This window comes from Ahaetulla prasina, chromosome 7 (assembly GCF_028640845.1).
Source record: "Ahaetulla prasina isolate Xishuangbanna chromosome 7, ASM2864084v1, whole genome shotgun sequence".
Taxonomy (NCBI): Eukaryota; Metazoa; Chordata; class Lepidosauria; order Squamata; family Colubridae; genus Ahaetulla; species Ahaetulla prasina.
In genome coordinates, this window is record NC_080545.1 from 69,998,418 (window position 1) to 70,014,155 (window position 15,738).

General features: G+C 38.5%; 1 protein-coding gene across 1 annotated transcript in view; it reads left to right on the plus strand.

Annotated features, from left to right (window-relative positions):
• The window catches only part of IL2RB (interleukin 2 receptor subunit beta), a 47,719-nt gene extending 32,227 nt beyond the window's left edge, over positions 1-15,492 (plus strand). Inside the window, exons 7-10 of the mRNA XM_058189643.1 lie at positions 435-609; positions 3,026-3,128; positions 4,907-4,991; positions 11,556-15,492. Of these exons, the coding sequence (XP_058045626.1) occupies positions 435-609; positions 3,026-3,128; positions 4,907-4,991; positions 11,556-12,296 (1,104 nt within the window). The 3' untranslated portion in view covers positions 12,297-15,492. The remainder of the gene's footprint in view (positions 1-434; positions 610-3,025; positions 3,129-4,906; positions 4,992-11,555) is intronic.
• The last annotated feature ends 246 nt before the right edge of the window (positions 15,493-15,738 follow it).

A 15,738-nucleotide genomic window follows, 5' to 3' on the forward strand; every position in this document is an offset into this window, starting at 1 on the left:
GATCCACCCACAAATTCAGGAAAAACTGAATTCTCTAATTGAGCACTGCTGAAAGGTGTTACATCCCTATAATACCCACGTTCGGTGTGAACTGTAGTCTAACATATATGGAAAAGATAAAACTGTTTGGAAGCCATTGTAGGTTGGGCAGTCTTCTTATAGTCAATAATTGCACTGTGTATTTGTGTGTGTGTGTGTGTGTGTGCTTGTGTCTATGTTTTCCAGTCACTGAAATCTGTAGCTAATATTGCAGTAGTATCATTAGAATGGCCAAAGCTGGAATATTTAAAGGTGGGAGGGATATATCTTAAGCCTTAAGACCTATAGCTATAGGGCTATGAATTCTCCATCATAATTTGTGGGAAATATGCAAATGTTATATATATTACAACTACACAAACTCAAATATCATTGCTTTTGATTCTATTTTGCAGAATGACACAATCCTACCCATAATTCAGGATCAGAAATGGGTAGTAATAGAGAACCTTTCTCCTGACACAGTGTTTGAGGCAGCCATTCGTGTCAAAATAAAACAGATCAAATTTTACAAAAGCGTATGGAGCAGGTGGAGCATGCCTCCTTTAAGATGGAGGACAGATCCTGAAGGTAAGGTGCATAATAGAAGGCTTCGGTCATCTCTAGAGAACATGTTGAGGTGATAAGTCCTAAGAACATCATAAGTAGAAAACTTAAGAATGATGTTTAACAATAATATTTAACCTTAAAAGAATTTTAAATAAGAAATCTGGTGATGCGCATATGAGTTAGGATATGGGAGGAAGTTTCAAGCAAACAAACAAATCTACAATTCAATGTACAGCATCTTGAATGGGCAGATTCTAAGGCACCTGCATCTCACATATGCAAAATTAGGGACAATTTCTTGCCTGGCTACTTTTGAAGATATTTACTCAAAAGCCTAGTTTTCTTAAAATATTGCATTTATACACTTGAGATTTTTAGGCCGTGCTCACAATCCTTTTTATTAGGAATGAACACCCTTCAGAAATGTATTTATTATGATATTCATATAGTGCCATCTTCCATATGATTCCAGATGGTTTATAATCCTAACATATTCTATAAAACAAAGCAGTGAACATTATTTTAAAGAAACGTCTCTAAAAACACTTCCATTAAACAAAGCAAACTAAAATTAAAGTCTGAATTAGGAAGTGCTTCTGACTAGATCATACACACACAACACCTCTCTGCTGTTAATTAAAACAGCCAGTTTTTTTCTGGCTTCAGTCTGAACTGGAAAAAAGAGTAGCTGAGCCCATTGATAGAAGTTAATATGCCTCTTTTAAACTTTTGCATTCAAAGACTGCTAAATGTCAGATGTGTGAAAGATTGGATTCAATTCTTTTGCTTCAGGATGCAAAAGATTTCAGGAGGAATTTTTAATTGGTATACTTTTTCAGGATGTTATCTGGGTTCCCAATTTTTGGGGCTACAGCATACACCTGGAATTTATAGAAGCAAGTGTAATATAATAGTTATGTGTTGGGTTAGGATTGAACTACGACAAACACAAGTTCAAATATTTCTTCAGACATGGAAGGTCACTGACAATATTGAGCCAGTGTCTATCTCTTAGTTCAGAGGTCAGCAACTTGTGGCTCTGGAGCCACATGTGGCTCTTTCAACCCTCTGCTGTGGCTCTCTGTCATGGCACCCGCCCAGCACATGATTTATTGAGCTTTTCAACTCCTGGTAGGCCAACCATGGATAAATCCAAGAAAAGAAAAGTTTCAGAAGAAAACGGAATGTTTAATTCAACTACATATGCTAGTTTTGTCGCCGCTCAAGAAATACTCAGGCACGGGAAGGGTTTTTGTGGCTCCCAGTGTTTTCTTTTCTGTGGGAAATGGGTCTAAATGGCTCTTTGAGTGTTTAAGGTTGCAGACCCCTGTCTTAGTTCAACAAATCCTATAGAATTGTTTATATGGACAAAAATTAAATCCTGAAGGAATAGTGGGATATAAATCTAATGAATAAATACTATTTCACACAATAGCTGCTATTTTTCCCCAAAGCTAGTGCAACCAAGGATGTCAACAGGGGAGATAAAAAGGTGAGGCTGGCAGAAACTGTGACAAATGTAACAGAAGTAGAATCTTGGTCATCCAGTTGTAGTGCCACCTTGATTTTTCTGGTTTCCTGTTTCCCATGGGTGCCTCTGGGTACAGATGGATTCAGAATTACAAATCAGTTCTTTGACTTCAGAATGCAATGCTCCAACACTTACATTAGATACAGACTGATAGTGTCAAAGACACGTAACTAGTTCACAGAATTATTGCAAGTCACAGATAGAATATAGATTCCTCATGCTCAATAAATTAGCACCTATAAATGCACAAGGAAAGAGACAATGATGTTTGTTATAAAATAAATACAGCACAAATCCAGTCAAAACATAGAACATGAAAAGCATGTTGGCTAGTAGCCAATCATCATTTTTATTTTTTTAAGAAGGGTTTGGCAAGTATTCTTAGAAATAAAGATTGTGCTGAAGATTAGTGTTTCCCTTTATCACATCTCACGCTAATTTTTGTTGTGGAGGTGGTTAATCTCAAAAACAACAAAGAACCTGATAGGAACAAATGAGTTTTCTGCAAGGATCATGATGCACATCAGGGAAGGCTGCTGTATACCAAAATATGGCCAAGGAGACCAGTTCAGACCTTCCATCAACTCTGAACTTCATATGATGATTTGGATCAGACAACACTTATCTCCTATAGGGATGTAAGTGGTAGAAAGGAACATTGTATCCTCTACTACTTGAAGGAAAAGCAAGACCAGAATAATTAGAAAATAATTACAAAAGCAATACAAAAAATTATCTTCCTCTTATTCATTAAACAAAATCTCAAATCTGTGGTGTTGTATTGAGCTGTACACCCCTGAGCCCATTTTGTTTTGCATAAGGAGCCTCCTTCTATATTCAGATAAGAGCTTCTTATCTTCAATGAATAGCTAATTTCTACTTATTTGTTTCTGGTTGTTTTTGTAGCATCTCCAGAAAGTACACACCTTCCAATTATTGTAGCTGTTGCTGGGAGTTTCATTTCCATCTTCATCATTTTCTTGGTGTTTTTATCGCCAGCATCAAAACGGTAAAAGTGAGCTGAAAATTGATTTTTGTCCCCTTGCTAGTTTTATTAAGAACGTTGTCCCCTGGTCCACTAATGTTGATTTCTACTTTGGCAAAATTTCAAATTGATAATATGTATTTATACATAAATTAAGAGGTCCATTTAAAGACAGAAAAGTTTTATTTATTTTTGAAAATAGCAATAGCACTTAGACTTATATACCACTTCACAGCACTTTAGAGCCCTCTCTAAGTGGTTTTACAGAGTCAGCATATTGCCCCCAACAATCTGGGTCCTCATTTTACCAACTTCAGAAGGATGGAAAGCTGAGTCAACCTTGAGCCGGTGAGACTCGAAGTGCCGAACTGCTGGCAGCTGGCAGTCAGCAGAAGTCGCCTGCAGTACTGCATTCTAACCACTGCACCACCACGGCTCTGTATGTACCTACAGGCAGGGGTGCTTGGCCATTCTTTTATTTGAATCAAAAATGCCCTGCATGCTCAGCACACACTTTTTCTTATATTTACAGCAGTGCAGGGATTTCCTCAGAGACTCTGCTCTGTAACACTTTCTTGATTGACAATAAGATCACATTAGTTTGTGTGACTATATGAACATTTCAGAAAGCACTACACAGAAGAACCCATCTTTGAAGAAACCTAAAAGATCTTAAACCTGGTTCAAATGTCCATATAGGATTAATTACATAGAAATCCAGGTTGATTATTATGATGGACATTCTAAAGTGGTTGATGTGGTCCAATGCTTATGGAGTGAGTTATATAGGGTACAGCTCCATTAAAGAATTAAAATAAATGTGATCTCTATCACCATATCTGTTTAATTGCATGAAATCATATGACTGAAATGTTTCTTTGCTATTTGAAACAGAAGAAAGTTTTGGCAACATATGGGATAAATAAGATCAAAGTATGAGCATAAAAATGAGTAATCATCACCTATGTACCAACCTTTATTTGATGCCCTTCATATGTTTTGGAGTCCAGTCCTATCATCCCTAATCAACATACTTAGGAAATTGTAGTCTAGAACCATACTAGCAAATATGGTCAGTTGTTTCTTAAAATAATAATGAATATTAGGAAAATTTAGAAGTTTTATCTTCCCTTCACCTTTTTGTGAAAAAGTAAGTGCTGCAACATTTTTCCCTTTGTTCCACTTGATTACATCTTTTAATTTTAAATATAGTTTGTATTTAACTTTTTTCTAATGAAAATATAATTCACTTTTCTGAAGTTCTGAAATCTTGTAATTTCTCATTATTGTGAATTTCTAAAAGGAAAAGAGGGTGTTCCATTAGAAATCAGATAGTGCCAATTCTATATTGCCTTCCTCCGTGAAATCACTCCTTCCATGATATCCTCTATCATGAAATATGGCCAGTTTCAGTCTAGAAACCAGAACAACATTGTAAATACATTTGAGAAACCCATACTATAGTTTGCCACTATGTAACAGGATAACCACAAAAATACCAACACCCAACCTCTAAAGCAGGGGTGTCAAACTTGTGATGACATGTTGTTGTCACATGATGTATCAACAACTTTTTTCCCCTTCGCTAAACCGGGAATGGGCGTGGCCAGCTCATGACGCATTCGGCCAGTGGGCCACAAATTTGACACCCCTGCTCTAAAGCATTCTGAAAAAGATGCAAAAATAAATAGAGAAATTTACTGTTTTGATCCAAATCTGCTCTTTCTGTGCTTGCTTGTGACTGTTCTCCAAACTCTTACTTACAATAATTTTCATTCTCTTCCTATATGTGCTTGTTTTAGCTTTAGAAAGAAGTTTAATGTCAATTTGCCAGATCCAGCTGAGTTCTTTCCATCTCTCACTGGTATCCATGGAGGAGATATCCAGGTATGGAGGTGGGCGGCTTGGAAATTGATGGATATGTAGCCTAGGACATGACAGCTATCTGGAAAAGAGAAAGTAGGCTAGAGTTAACCTGATGCATGCTTCTCACTGCACATAGAGTAACATCTGGATGCAGGATTAAATAATTAAGCTAAGATGAAATTTAGCAATACTATTTTTAATAAGTAATATTTATTGCTACCAAATAAATGGAGACTTAACATAATTATGTCTTTAAATAATTGCACAAAAATGATTTTCCTTAAATTACTCATCAGAGGTTACAGTACACTGTTATCACTGATTATTGGTGAAATCAGTGTAGCCCTAATAAACAAATCTGTTTATTGTTTACTAACTGAATGTTGATATTTGTTTAGCAGTAGGCAATTGTCTTATTTAGTTTTACCAATATTACTGATTTTATTAAAATTGTATATATGCTTATCAAGAAAAAAAGTCTAAATAATTATGTACCCATATTGTATGCATTCTTGTATCTAGTAGGATGTGCTACTTTATCAATGGTTTTGAATTAATTGTACAATTCTGAAACATCCATATTTCTATATATTTTGGGCTTCTCCAAACTGTTGGAATACTTTGAAATGGGTTGTATATAATTCTCATACATCCCTACATTTTACTTCGGTGTCTGTATTTAGATCAAAATACATCTTCAATATCAACCTATCATACTAGCAAATTAGCAATGCAATTAATAAATTCAGGAGGACCAGCTTTCTCTAGTCCTTCCTCCCTTACCCCCCCATCATATATGGACATGCTTTATTTTTAAGTGTAATTTCTAGCTTTAAATAGTACAGAATCAAAATATTCTTCAGGAATTTTACTTAGAGCCTATAGTGACAATTAAAGTTGCACTTACGTCACTACCACTAGAGTAATGATAATCTGTAATAGATGACAAAGGTCAACTGTCTGATAAAATCAAAGCAACCAAAATGATATATAATATTCAAAACTTCACTTTCAAAATTTAGGTCAAACCACATGTTTGGCTGAAAAAGTATAACAAAAACAAACTAAACTGGGAAGCCAATGCTGCTGTGTTTAGTTTTTATCAGAGTAATAGGAAATGTTTAACCTTGGTTTTTCTTCTGAGACAAAACTGAAACAAAAAGGAAAATTGCATCCCTCCTTGCCAACAACACCATTCAAATAACATTTAGCGCTTAGATCAAGGGTGTCAAACTCGTGTCATCACGGTGTCGTCATGTGACATAGCATGGCTTTTTCCCTTCGCTAAACCGGGAATGGGCGTGGCCAGCTCATGACGCATTCGGCCAGTGGGCCACAAATTTGACACCCTGCTCTAAAGCATTCTGAAAAGATGCAAAAATAAATAGAGAAATTTACTGTTTTGATCCAAATCTGCTCTTTCTGTGCTTGCTTGTGACTGTTCTCCAAACTGTTGGAATACTTTGAAATGGGTTGTATATAATTCTCATACATCCCTACATTTTACTTCGGTGTCTGTATTTAGATCAAAATACATCTTCAATATCAACCTATCATACTAGCAAATTAGCAATGCAATTAATAAATTCAGGAGGACCAGCTTTCTCTAGTCCTTCCTCCCTTACCCCCCCATCATATATGGACATGCTTTATTTTTAAGTGTAATTTCTAGCTTTAAATAGTACAGAATCAAAATATTCTTCAGGAATTTTACTTAGAGCCTATAGTGACAATTAAAGTTGCACTTACGTCACTACCACTAGAGTAATGATAATCTGTAATAGATGACAAAGGTCAACTGTCTGATAAAATCAAAGCAACCAAAATGATATATAATATTCAAAACTTCACTTTCAAAATTTAGGTCAAACCACATGTTTGGCTGAAAAAGTATAACAAAAACAAACTAAACTGGGAAGCCAATGCTGCTGTGTTTAGTTTTTATCAGAGTAATAGGAAATGTTTAACCTTGGTTTTTTTCTTCTGAGACAAAACTGAAACAAAAAAAGGAAAATTGCATCCCCTCCTTGCCAACAACACCATTCAAATAACATTTAGCGCTTAGATCAAGGGTGTCAAACTCGTGTCATCACGGTGTCGTCATGTGACATAGCATGGCTTTTCCCCTTCGCTAAACCGGGAATGGGCGTGGCCAGCTCATGACGCATTCGGCCAGTGGGCCACAAATTTGACACCCCTGCTCTAAAGCATTCTGAAAAAGATGCAAAAATAAATAGAGAAATTTACTGTTTTGATCCAAATCTGCTCTTTCTGTGCTTGCTTGTGACTGTTCTCCAAACTCTTACTTACAATAATTTTCATTCTCTTCCTATATGTGCTTGTTTTAGCTTTAGAAAGAAGTTTAATGTCAATTTGCCAGATCCAGCTGAGTTCTTTCCATCTCTCACTGGTATCCATGGAGGAGATATCCAGGTATGGAGGTGGGCGGCTTGGAAATTGATGGATATGTAGCCTAGGACATGACAGCTATCTGGAAAAGAGAAAGTAGGCTAGAGTTAACCTGATGCATGCTTCTCACTGCACATAGAGTAACATCTGGATGCAGGATTAAATAATTAAGCTAAGATGAAATTTAGCAATACTATTTTTAATAAGTAATATTTATTGCTACCAAATAAATGGAGACTTAACATAATTATGTCTTTAAATAATTGCACAAAAATGATTTTCCTTAAATTACTCATCAGAGGTTACAGTACACTGTTATCACTGATTATTGTGAATTTCTAAAAGGAAAAGAGGGTGTTCCATTAGAAATCAGATAGTGCCAATTCTATATTGCCTTCCTCCGTGAAATCACTCCTTCCATGATATCCTCTATCATGAAATATGGCCAGTTTCAGTCTAGAAACCAGAACAACATTGTAAATACATTTGAGAAACCCATACTATAGTTTGCCACTATGTAACAGGATAACCACAAAAATACCAACACCCAACCTCTAAAGCAGGGGTGTCAAACTCGTGTCATCACGGTGTCGTCATGTGACATAGCATGGCTTTTCCCCCCCTTCACTAAAACAAGGGTTGGCGTGGCCAGCATGTTATGCAACTGACCAGCGGGCCACGAGTTTGACATCCCTGACTTAAATGAACAATAAGGTAAACCACCACCCCCCCACTTCAATAAAGTTGTTAGAATCAGGGGTGGGTTCCAGTTACCTTTGCTACCAGTTCGCAATGAACTTCAGTTATGATGTCTGGGCGGGTGGGCGGAGCCTCCCACCGCCGTTACTACCGGTTCGCAGAATCCGGACTGAACTGGAAGCAAGCCACCACTGGTTAGAATGCATAGATATTCTAAAAGGTGATTTTTTTAAAAATGTCATCATTATGCAGTACATCTGCATCACAAACAGTTTTTATTTTTCTAAATGGATTAGAAGTTAATTTCACAATGTGTTCCTTCGCATGTACACAAAGTGAAAGGGTAGTGGGGGTACATTAAAATATTTGCAGAATAAATGTGAGCAACCTAATTAAAAAACGTTCTGCACATTTATTTAAAAATGCACATCTGGCCAGTTCTGTGTTAAATGTGCTCAAAATTATCAGATATCCCTTTTTTTGCAAATCATTTAATTCACATATTTTAGTTTGGTTTAAGGTTTAGGAAAGCTATAGGGAGCATCCTATATATAGATATCAATGAGAAGAGAGAAGAATAAAGTTAATGCCCTATAGTTAGTAAATGCAGTAAGAACATCCATTCACAGTGAGGGTAAAATGCTTGCTTTTATCTGCCTTAGTGTAATAAAGGAAGCACCATTTGATTTAGGAAAAAGTTATTAAGAATTTCCCATCACCTCTTAGCCTCCTCTGTCAGTCATTAACTGGCTTTCAGAAGATGACTTTTAGAAGTGTCAAAGAGGCTGTGGAGGTGAGTGAAGTCACTTCACTTCACTTTTAAAAGAAAAAGATTGTAGGAGATGACAAGGCTGAGTCCAAGGGAGGGGCCAAATATGTCATAAGTCAGAAGTCCCTTCACACTTGCAAGAGATCTAAGTCCAGCCACCTTGAATTCCTTTATATTTTTAATTCCTATGCATTTTCTTAACGGTCACTTGGCCAGTTTCTTGTAGCAAAATTAAACTTAAATTTCAAATACAAAGTTGTTCTGTTTTACTCTTCTCCATTCCAGTATATTCTAGTTATGATCATGTTAGTTGGGGTCAAAATATCTGGAAGACACTAGGCTGGAATAGACTGCTCTAGGGCAAGGGTGTCAAACTCACATTATCACAGCGGCGTCACATGATGTATCGGGACTTTTTTCCCCTTTGCTAAACCGGGTGTGGGCATGACCAGTGCGTGATGCATCCAGCCTGTGGGCCGCGAGTTTTGACAGCCCTGCTCTAGGGAATATGATATATTTATTTATCGGTGGTTCTCCTCCTATCTCTCCGACCGGTCGCAGTCGGTGTTGACAGGGGGGCAGAGGTCGGCCCCGAGGCGCCTCACTTGTGGGTGCCGCGGGTCGATCTCTCGCCTTCTGTTTAACATCTACATGAAGCCGCTGGGTGAGACCATCAGTGGTTTCAGTGTGAAGTACCAGCTGTATGCGGATGACACCCAGCTGTACTTTTCTACACGGACCACTAGCGAGCTATCGAGTGCTGTCCCGATGTCTGGAGGCCGACGGGTCTGGATGGGGAGAAACAGGCTCAAGCTCAATCCTCCAAGACAGAGTGGCTGTGATGCCGCATCCCGCACAGTCAGCTAAATCCGCGGCTGACCATCGGTGGCGAGTCACTGGCCCCGATGGAGAGGGTGCGCAACTTAGGCGCCCTCCTGATGAACGGCTGTCTCTAGAAGATCATTTGACGGCCGCTCCAGGAGAGCGTTCTACCAGGTTCGCCTGGTGCGCCAGTTGCGCCTTTCTGGACCGGGAGGCCCTATGCGGTCACTCACGCCCTCGTGACGTCTCGCCTGGATTACTGCAACGCCTCACATGGGGCTCCCTTGAAGGGCATCCGGAGGCTACAGTTAGTCCAGAATGCGCTGCGCTGGTGATAGATGGAGCCCTCGTGGCTCCCGCAACACCATCCTGCGCAGGCTGCACTGGCTACCTGTGGCCTTCCGGTGCGCTTCAAGGTTTTGGTGACCACCTTTAAAGCGCCCATGGCATAGGGCGGGTTATCTGGGACCACCTACTGCGACCAGATACCTCTCACCGACCCGTGCGCTCTCACAGGAGGGACCTCAGGGTGCCGTCAGCTAGGCAGTGTCGTCTGGCGACGCCCAGGAAGGGCCTTCTCTGTGGGGCTCCCACTCTGGAACGTCCCCAGGACTCCGCCAACTTCCGGACCTTGACCTTCCGTCATGAGCTCAAGACACATTTATTCATCTGTGCAGGACTGGCTTAGATTTTAATTTTACAGGGGTTTTAAATTGATTTTAATATTTATATTTCTATTTTTAATAATAGGGCATTGGAATAAGTTTTTTAAAGATTATTTTAATTTTGTATATTGATGTTTTATATGCCTGTGAACCGCCCTGAGTCCTTTGGGAGATAGGGCGGTATATAAATTTAAATAAATAATAAATAAATAAATAAATAAATAAATAAATAAATAAATAAATAAATAAATAAAATAAATAAATTTATTTATTTATTATTTATATTTCTATACCGCCCTTCTCTGAAGACTCAGGGTGGTTTACAGCCAAGTTAAAAAGACATACACAAAAATTAAAACACAATATTTGAAATTTAAAAATCTGAAACCATAAGGCCAAATATTAAAATAACAAGTAATAAAACCACTCAATTAAAAATTACTCTTAGGCCAACCCTGCTCGTTGAAATAAAAAAGTCTTGAGCTGGCACTTAAAGGCCCGGAGGTCGGGAAGAAGGCATAGACCCAGAGGCAGTTCGTTCCATAGGGTAGGTGCCCCCACAGAGAAGGCTCTTCCCCTGGGGGCCGCCAGCTGACATTGTTTAGCTGACGGCACCCCGAGGAGACCCTCCCTGTGGGAGCGCACAGGTCGATGGGAGGCTATTGGCGGCAGTAGGCGGTCCCGTAAGTAACCTGGTCCTATACCATGGAGCGCTCTAAAGGTGATCACCAACACCTTGAATTGCACGCGGAAGACCACCATCAACCAGTGCAGCTTGCGTAGGAGAGGTGTTATATGGAAGCTCCGAGACGCTCCCTCTATCCCCCACGCAGCCGCATTCTGTACCAGTTGAAGTCTCCTGGTGCTCTACAAAGGGGAGCCCCATGTAGAGAGCATTGCAATAATCCAGGTGGGCGGTAACGAGGGCATGAGTGACCGTGCATAATGAATCCCGGTCCAGGAAGGGACACAGTTGGCGGATCAGGCGAACCTGATAAAAAGCTCCCCTGGCAACGGCCGTCAAGTGTTCTTCCAACGACAGCCGTGCATCCCGGAGAACGCCTAAGCTGCGAACCAAATATATCAGACAGATAGGTTACAGGCCAATGGCATGTGGAAATGGGATAAAATTTCTTGAACGTCTATATATTAAGGTATGAAGTCTGCACTGAAGCTCATTTTGAATACTAACCCCCCTTTCTTTACTTTTCCAACCAGCAGAAGTGGTTGTCCTCCCCAGCATCCATTACTTCCTTCCATATTGCAGCTGAAGCTCCCAATGTCTCTATGTTAGAGATAATTCAAAGTTGCAGCAAGAAGTCCTACCTTCTCCCTCCTAAGGAATACTTCACAAATATTGAGAACATAACAGAGACCAGTGGACAGTCCTCAGGCAGCTGCTTTACAAACCGTGGCTATTTCTTTTTCCATCATCTTGATTCCTTTGAGATTGATTCTTGCAAGGTGTATTTTACTAATGAGGCTCTGACTCGTAGTGAAGATAGTTATTCCTGTTTCCACAAAGAGCTCCATGAAGCAAGTCACAATGTCTCAACATCTACCAACATCATGAGTAACCAGGAAAATGATGCTTTTCTTCAAGATTATTCAAGAGGCAGTCTTCCATCAGAGAGCGACTTCCCAATAGCATCAACGGTAGAACAGAATGAGAACACAGAAGAGAGAATTCCGCTTGCCTTGTCTTCAAAATCCCCTGATCAGTATTCCATAGATGATTCAAGTGAGCGAAAATCATCTAGCCGCAATACTGATGGAAGAGAATTACTCAGAAATGAAGACTTATTTAACAATGTTATGGGAAATAACAGGTTCATGTTTTTAAATCAAGGCCAATCCAATAATATCTGCAGAACTGCATCCTCCAGCCAGATCCCCAGTTCCTCAGAAGCCTATCTGTCCTTGCGGGATCTTCAGAGACATTATAGTCATCATTCTGTCTAAGGCCACGATAGGAAGCCTCTTTTGAGAGCAATATCGTTTCTTTATATATATCATTCACTTGGTCCAATCAAGTAAGCAGAAATTCTTTTGACATGATTTCTAATAAAAGAATGGATAGAAGATTTCATACTTTATAGAGATGTCATTCAGAGAAACCTGGCCGGCTGACTTCCAGCTGATGTCTAGCACCACCTGTCGCAAGAAACAGAGCTATTCATTCCTTTGCTGGCTTCTCCCTTTTTGTGGACTCCGAAAGGAGCCAAAGCTGCCTTCTACGGGTGGCAAAGATAAGAAGGGACGCTCTGAAAGTTCGCAGGAGAGATCTCAACTCTCCTGGTGAACCCTGGGGCTTTTGTCCCTCTATGCCACAGCGAGGAAAAGAGGCAGTCTATGATGGCTGCCATGAAGCTGGAACAGCCAACAAACATCTAAGTACTGTGCAGGTGCGGACTTTGGTGAATGGTATATGAACTGGATGAGAGAATATTTTCGGTTAAAATTTGACCCCAAGAAAATTTAGGGGAAATTTATATTTAGAACTATTTGTTAAAGTGGCAAACGAGAACTTTGAAAGATTACTAAACTGGAAGGAGGATAATCCAAAAGAGCGGAAATTTAAATATATATATATAGAAAATTGGACTCTCGAAGTAAGAAGACTTTTATTGAGAAGGCATTTTAACATTCTGGAACTATGGACTTAAAAAATTAATACTGCTTTTTTATTGGAATTATAATTTAAAATAATTAAAATCAGACTTGCCAATAACACATCGTGAAGTAGAGAATGCCATCTGCTGATGAGAGGGAAAATATGCAAGCCTGGGAATAACCATTTGAAGAATTGAAAATACTTACTGGATTATATACATCTAATCTAAGATCACTGGAGATTTGAATATTTAAATAAGAGCTTTAAGTAAAAGACCCCTGAATGTTATGCTATATGAACATATAAAAGTGATTTGAGGAGGCTTGGACAACCCCCTGATTTATTTAAATGGATTTGACTGATTATTTATGAGATATTAAAAATTGTGATTTGTGTAATCTCAGTTTTGAATGAATTATTCCTGGACTGCTGGCTAAAAGTGGGACCTTTTAAACAAAATAAGACACAACGCAAGGCGGAAGTGAGTAGAATTTTAAACGAAATGTAGCTGGTATTTCAAAGCATTAAGGACTTTATACAGGAACAACATAAGGTGATGATGAAATAATTTGATGGCATAGACCAAAAACTGGAAAATATACAAGGGACAATGAGCAAAGACCAGGACAATCAGGAAAGAAAGGAGCCACCAGAAGTAATGGAGGGAAACAGAACCGAAAATCCAGTGAAAAGAAGATAACAAGGAGGAGATATCATCAAAATTAATAATGACTAAGGAATTCAAACAGGAGGAAAATATTTAAAAAGATTTAAAAAGGGAATGAGAGAAACAGGAATATATCTGGGGAAAGGAGATAGGGGTTAGAAGAGAAAGCTTTAAGAATAGAATAGAATAGAATAGAATAGAATAGAATAGAATAGAATAGAATAGAATAGAATAGAACAGAGTTGGAAGGGACCTTGAAGGTCTTCTATCAAATCTGATGAATTCCCCCGTCCAAATCATTGATGAAGATGTTGAAGAGTACTGGGCCTAAAAGAAAACCTTAGGATACTCCACTGCATACTTCCCTCCATGTAGATGCAGTTCCATTGAGGACTACATGTTGAGTGCGACTGGTCAGCCAGTTACAAATCCATCTGGTGGTGATGCTGTCACCATTTTTCTACTTTATATAGTAGTAGGTTATGGTCTACTTTGTCAAATGCCTTACTGAAGTCCAAGTAAATTATATTGACAGCATTCCTGTGGTCCACTAATTTTGTCACTTTGTCAAAGAATAGAATAGAATAGAATAGAATAGAATAGAATAGAATAGAATAGAATAGAATAGAATAGAATAGAACACCGCCCTGAGTCCTTTGGGAGAAGGGCAGTATAAAAAATTTAATTAATGAAATAAAAAATTAAATAAATAAATAGAATAGAATAGAATAGAATAGAATAGAATAGAATAGAATAGAATAGAATAGAATAGAATAGAATTCTTTATTGGCCAAGTGTGATTGGACACACAAGGAATTTGTCTTTGGTGCATATGCTCTCAGTGTACATAAAAAGAAAAGATAATTCATCAAGAATCATAAGGTTCACACTTAATGATAGTCATAGGGTACAAATAAGCAATTGAATCATACTAGGAAACAATCAATATAAATCGTAAGGATACAGCAACAAGTTACAGTCATTTAGTCATAAGTTGGAGGAGATGGGTGATAGGAACGATGAAAGATTAATGGTAATAGTAATGCAGACTTAGTGAATAGTTTGACAGTGTTGAGGGAATTATTTGTTTAGCAGAACGATGGCATTCAGGAAAAAACTGTTTTTGTGTTTCGTTTTCCTGGTGTGCTGTGCTCTATAGTGTTGTTTTGAGGGTAGGAGTTGAAACAATTTATGTCCAGGATGTGAGGGGTCTATAAATATTTTCACAGCCCTCTTTTTGACTCGTGCAGTATACAAGTCTTTAATGGAAGGCAGGTTGGTAGTAACTGTTTTTTCTGCAGTTCTAATTACCCTTTGAAGTCTGTGTCTGTCTTGTTGCGTTGCAGAACCAAACCAGATAGTTATAGAGGTGTAGATGACAGACTCAATAATTTCTCTGTAGAACTGTATCAGCAGCTCCTTGGGCAGTTTGAGCTTCTTGAGTTGGCATAGAAAGAACATTCTTAGTTGTGCTTTTTGATGACATTTTTGATGTTAGCTGTCCATTTTAGGTCTTGATAGAACCTAGAAATGTGAAGGTCTCTACTGTTTTTTTTTTTTTTATATTCAAAAAGTTTTTATTAGTCAAAAAAAAGGTTTATACAAATACATATCAGGTATGGTAAATTTTCATTTTTCTTATCTAAAATAAGAATTTTACTCAAATTTTTTAACACATACAACAGCCATATGGCAAGCAGGTGACACGAAGTAGCTAAGTTTACAAATTTTAAATACGTAATAAAGAAGAGTCAAGAATAAACAGAATATCGTACAAAAGAGAATAAGGAAAACCAACACAATCCCAAATATCTTTATCACTTCCTAGTTTTGGATCTCAGAACTCTGGGTTCAGCCTGACCCAACTCCAGGGCCGCAACAGCTGCAGCCGCTCCGCCCCATGATCTATAACCTCCCTTCTTCAATTCCTGGGTCATCTGATTCCAGGAGGCTTTGTGTTCCTCCACATAGGCCGTAGCCTCCGCAATTGTACTGATTTTTTCGTAATGCCCTCCCGGAAAATCATCAATCCTCTGGCATCAGCCATCTGAAGCCCACTCCTTCTGGTACAATTTGCTTGACAAAAATAATATTTCTTTCTTTTTCACGCACCTGTCTGGGAA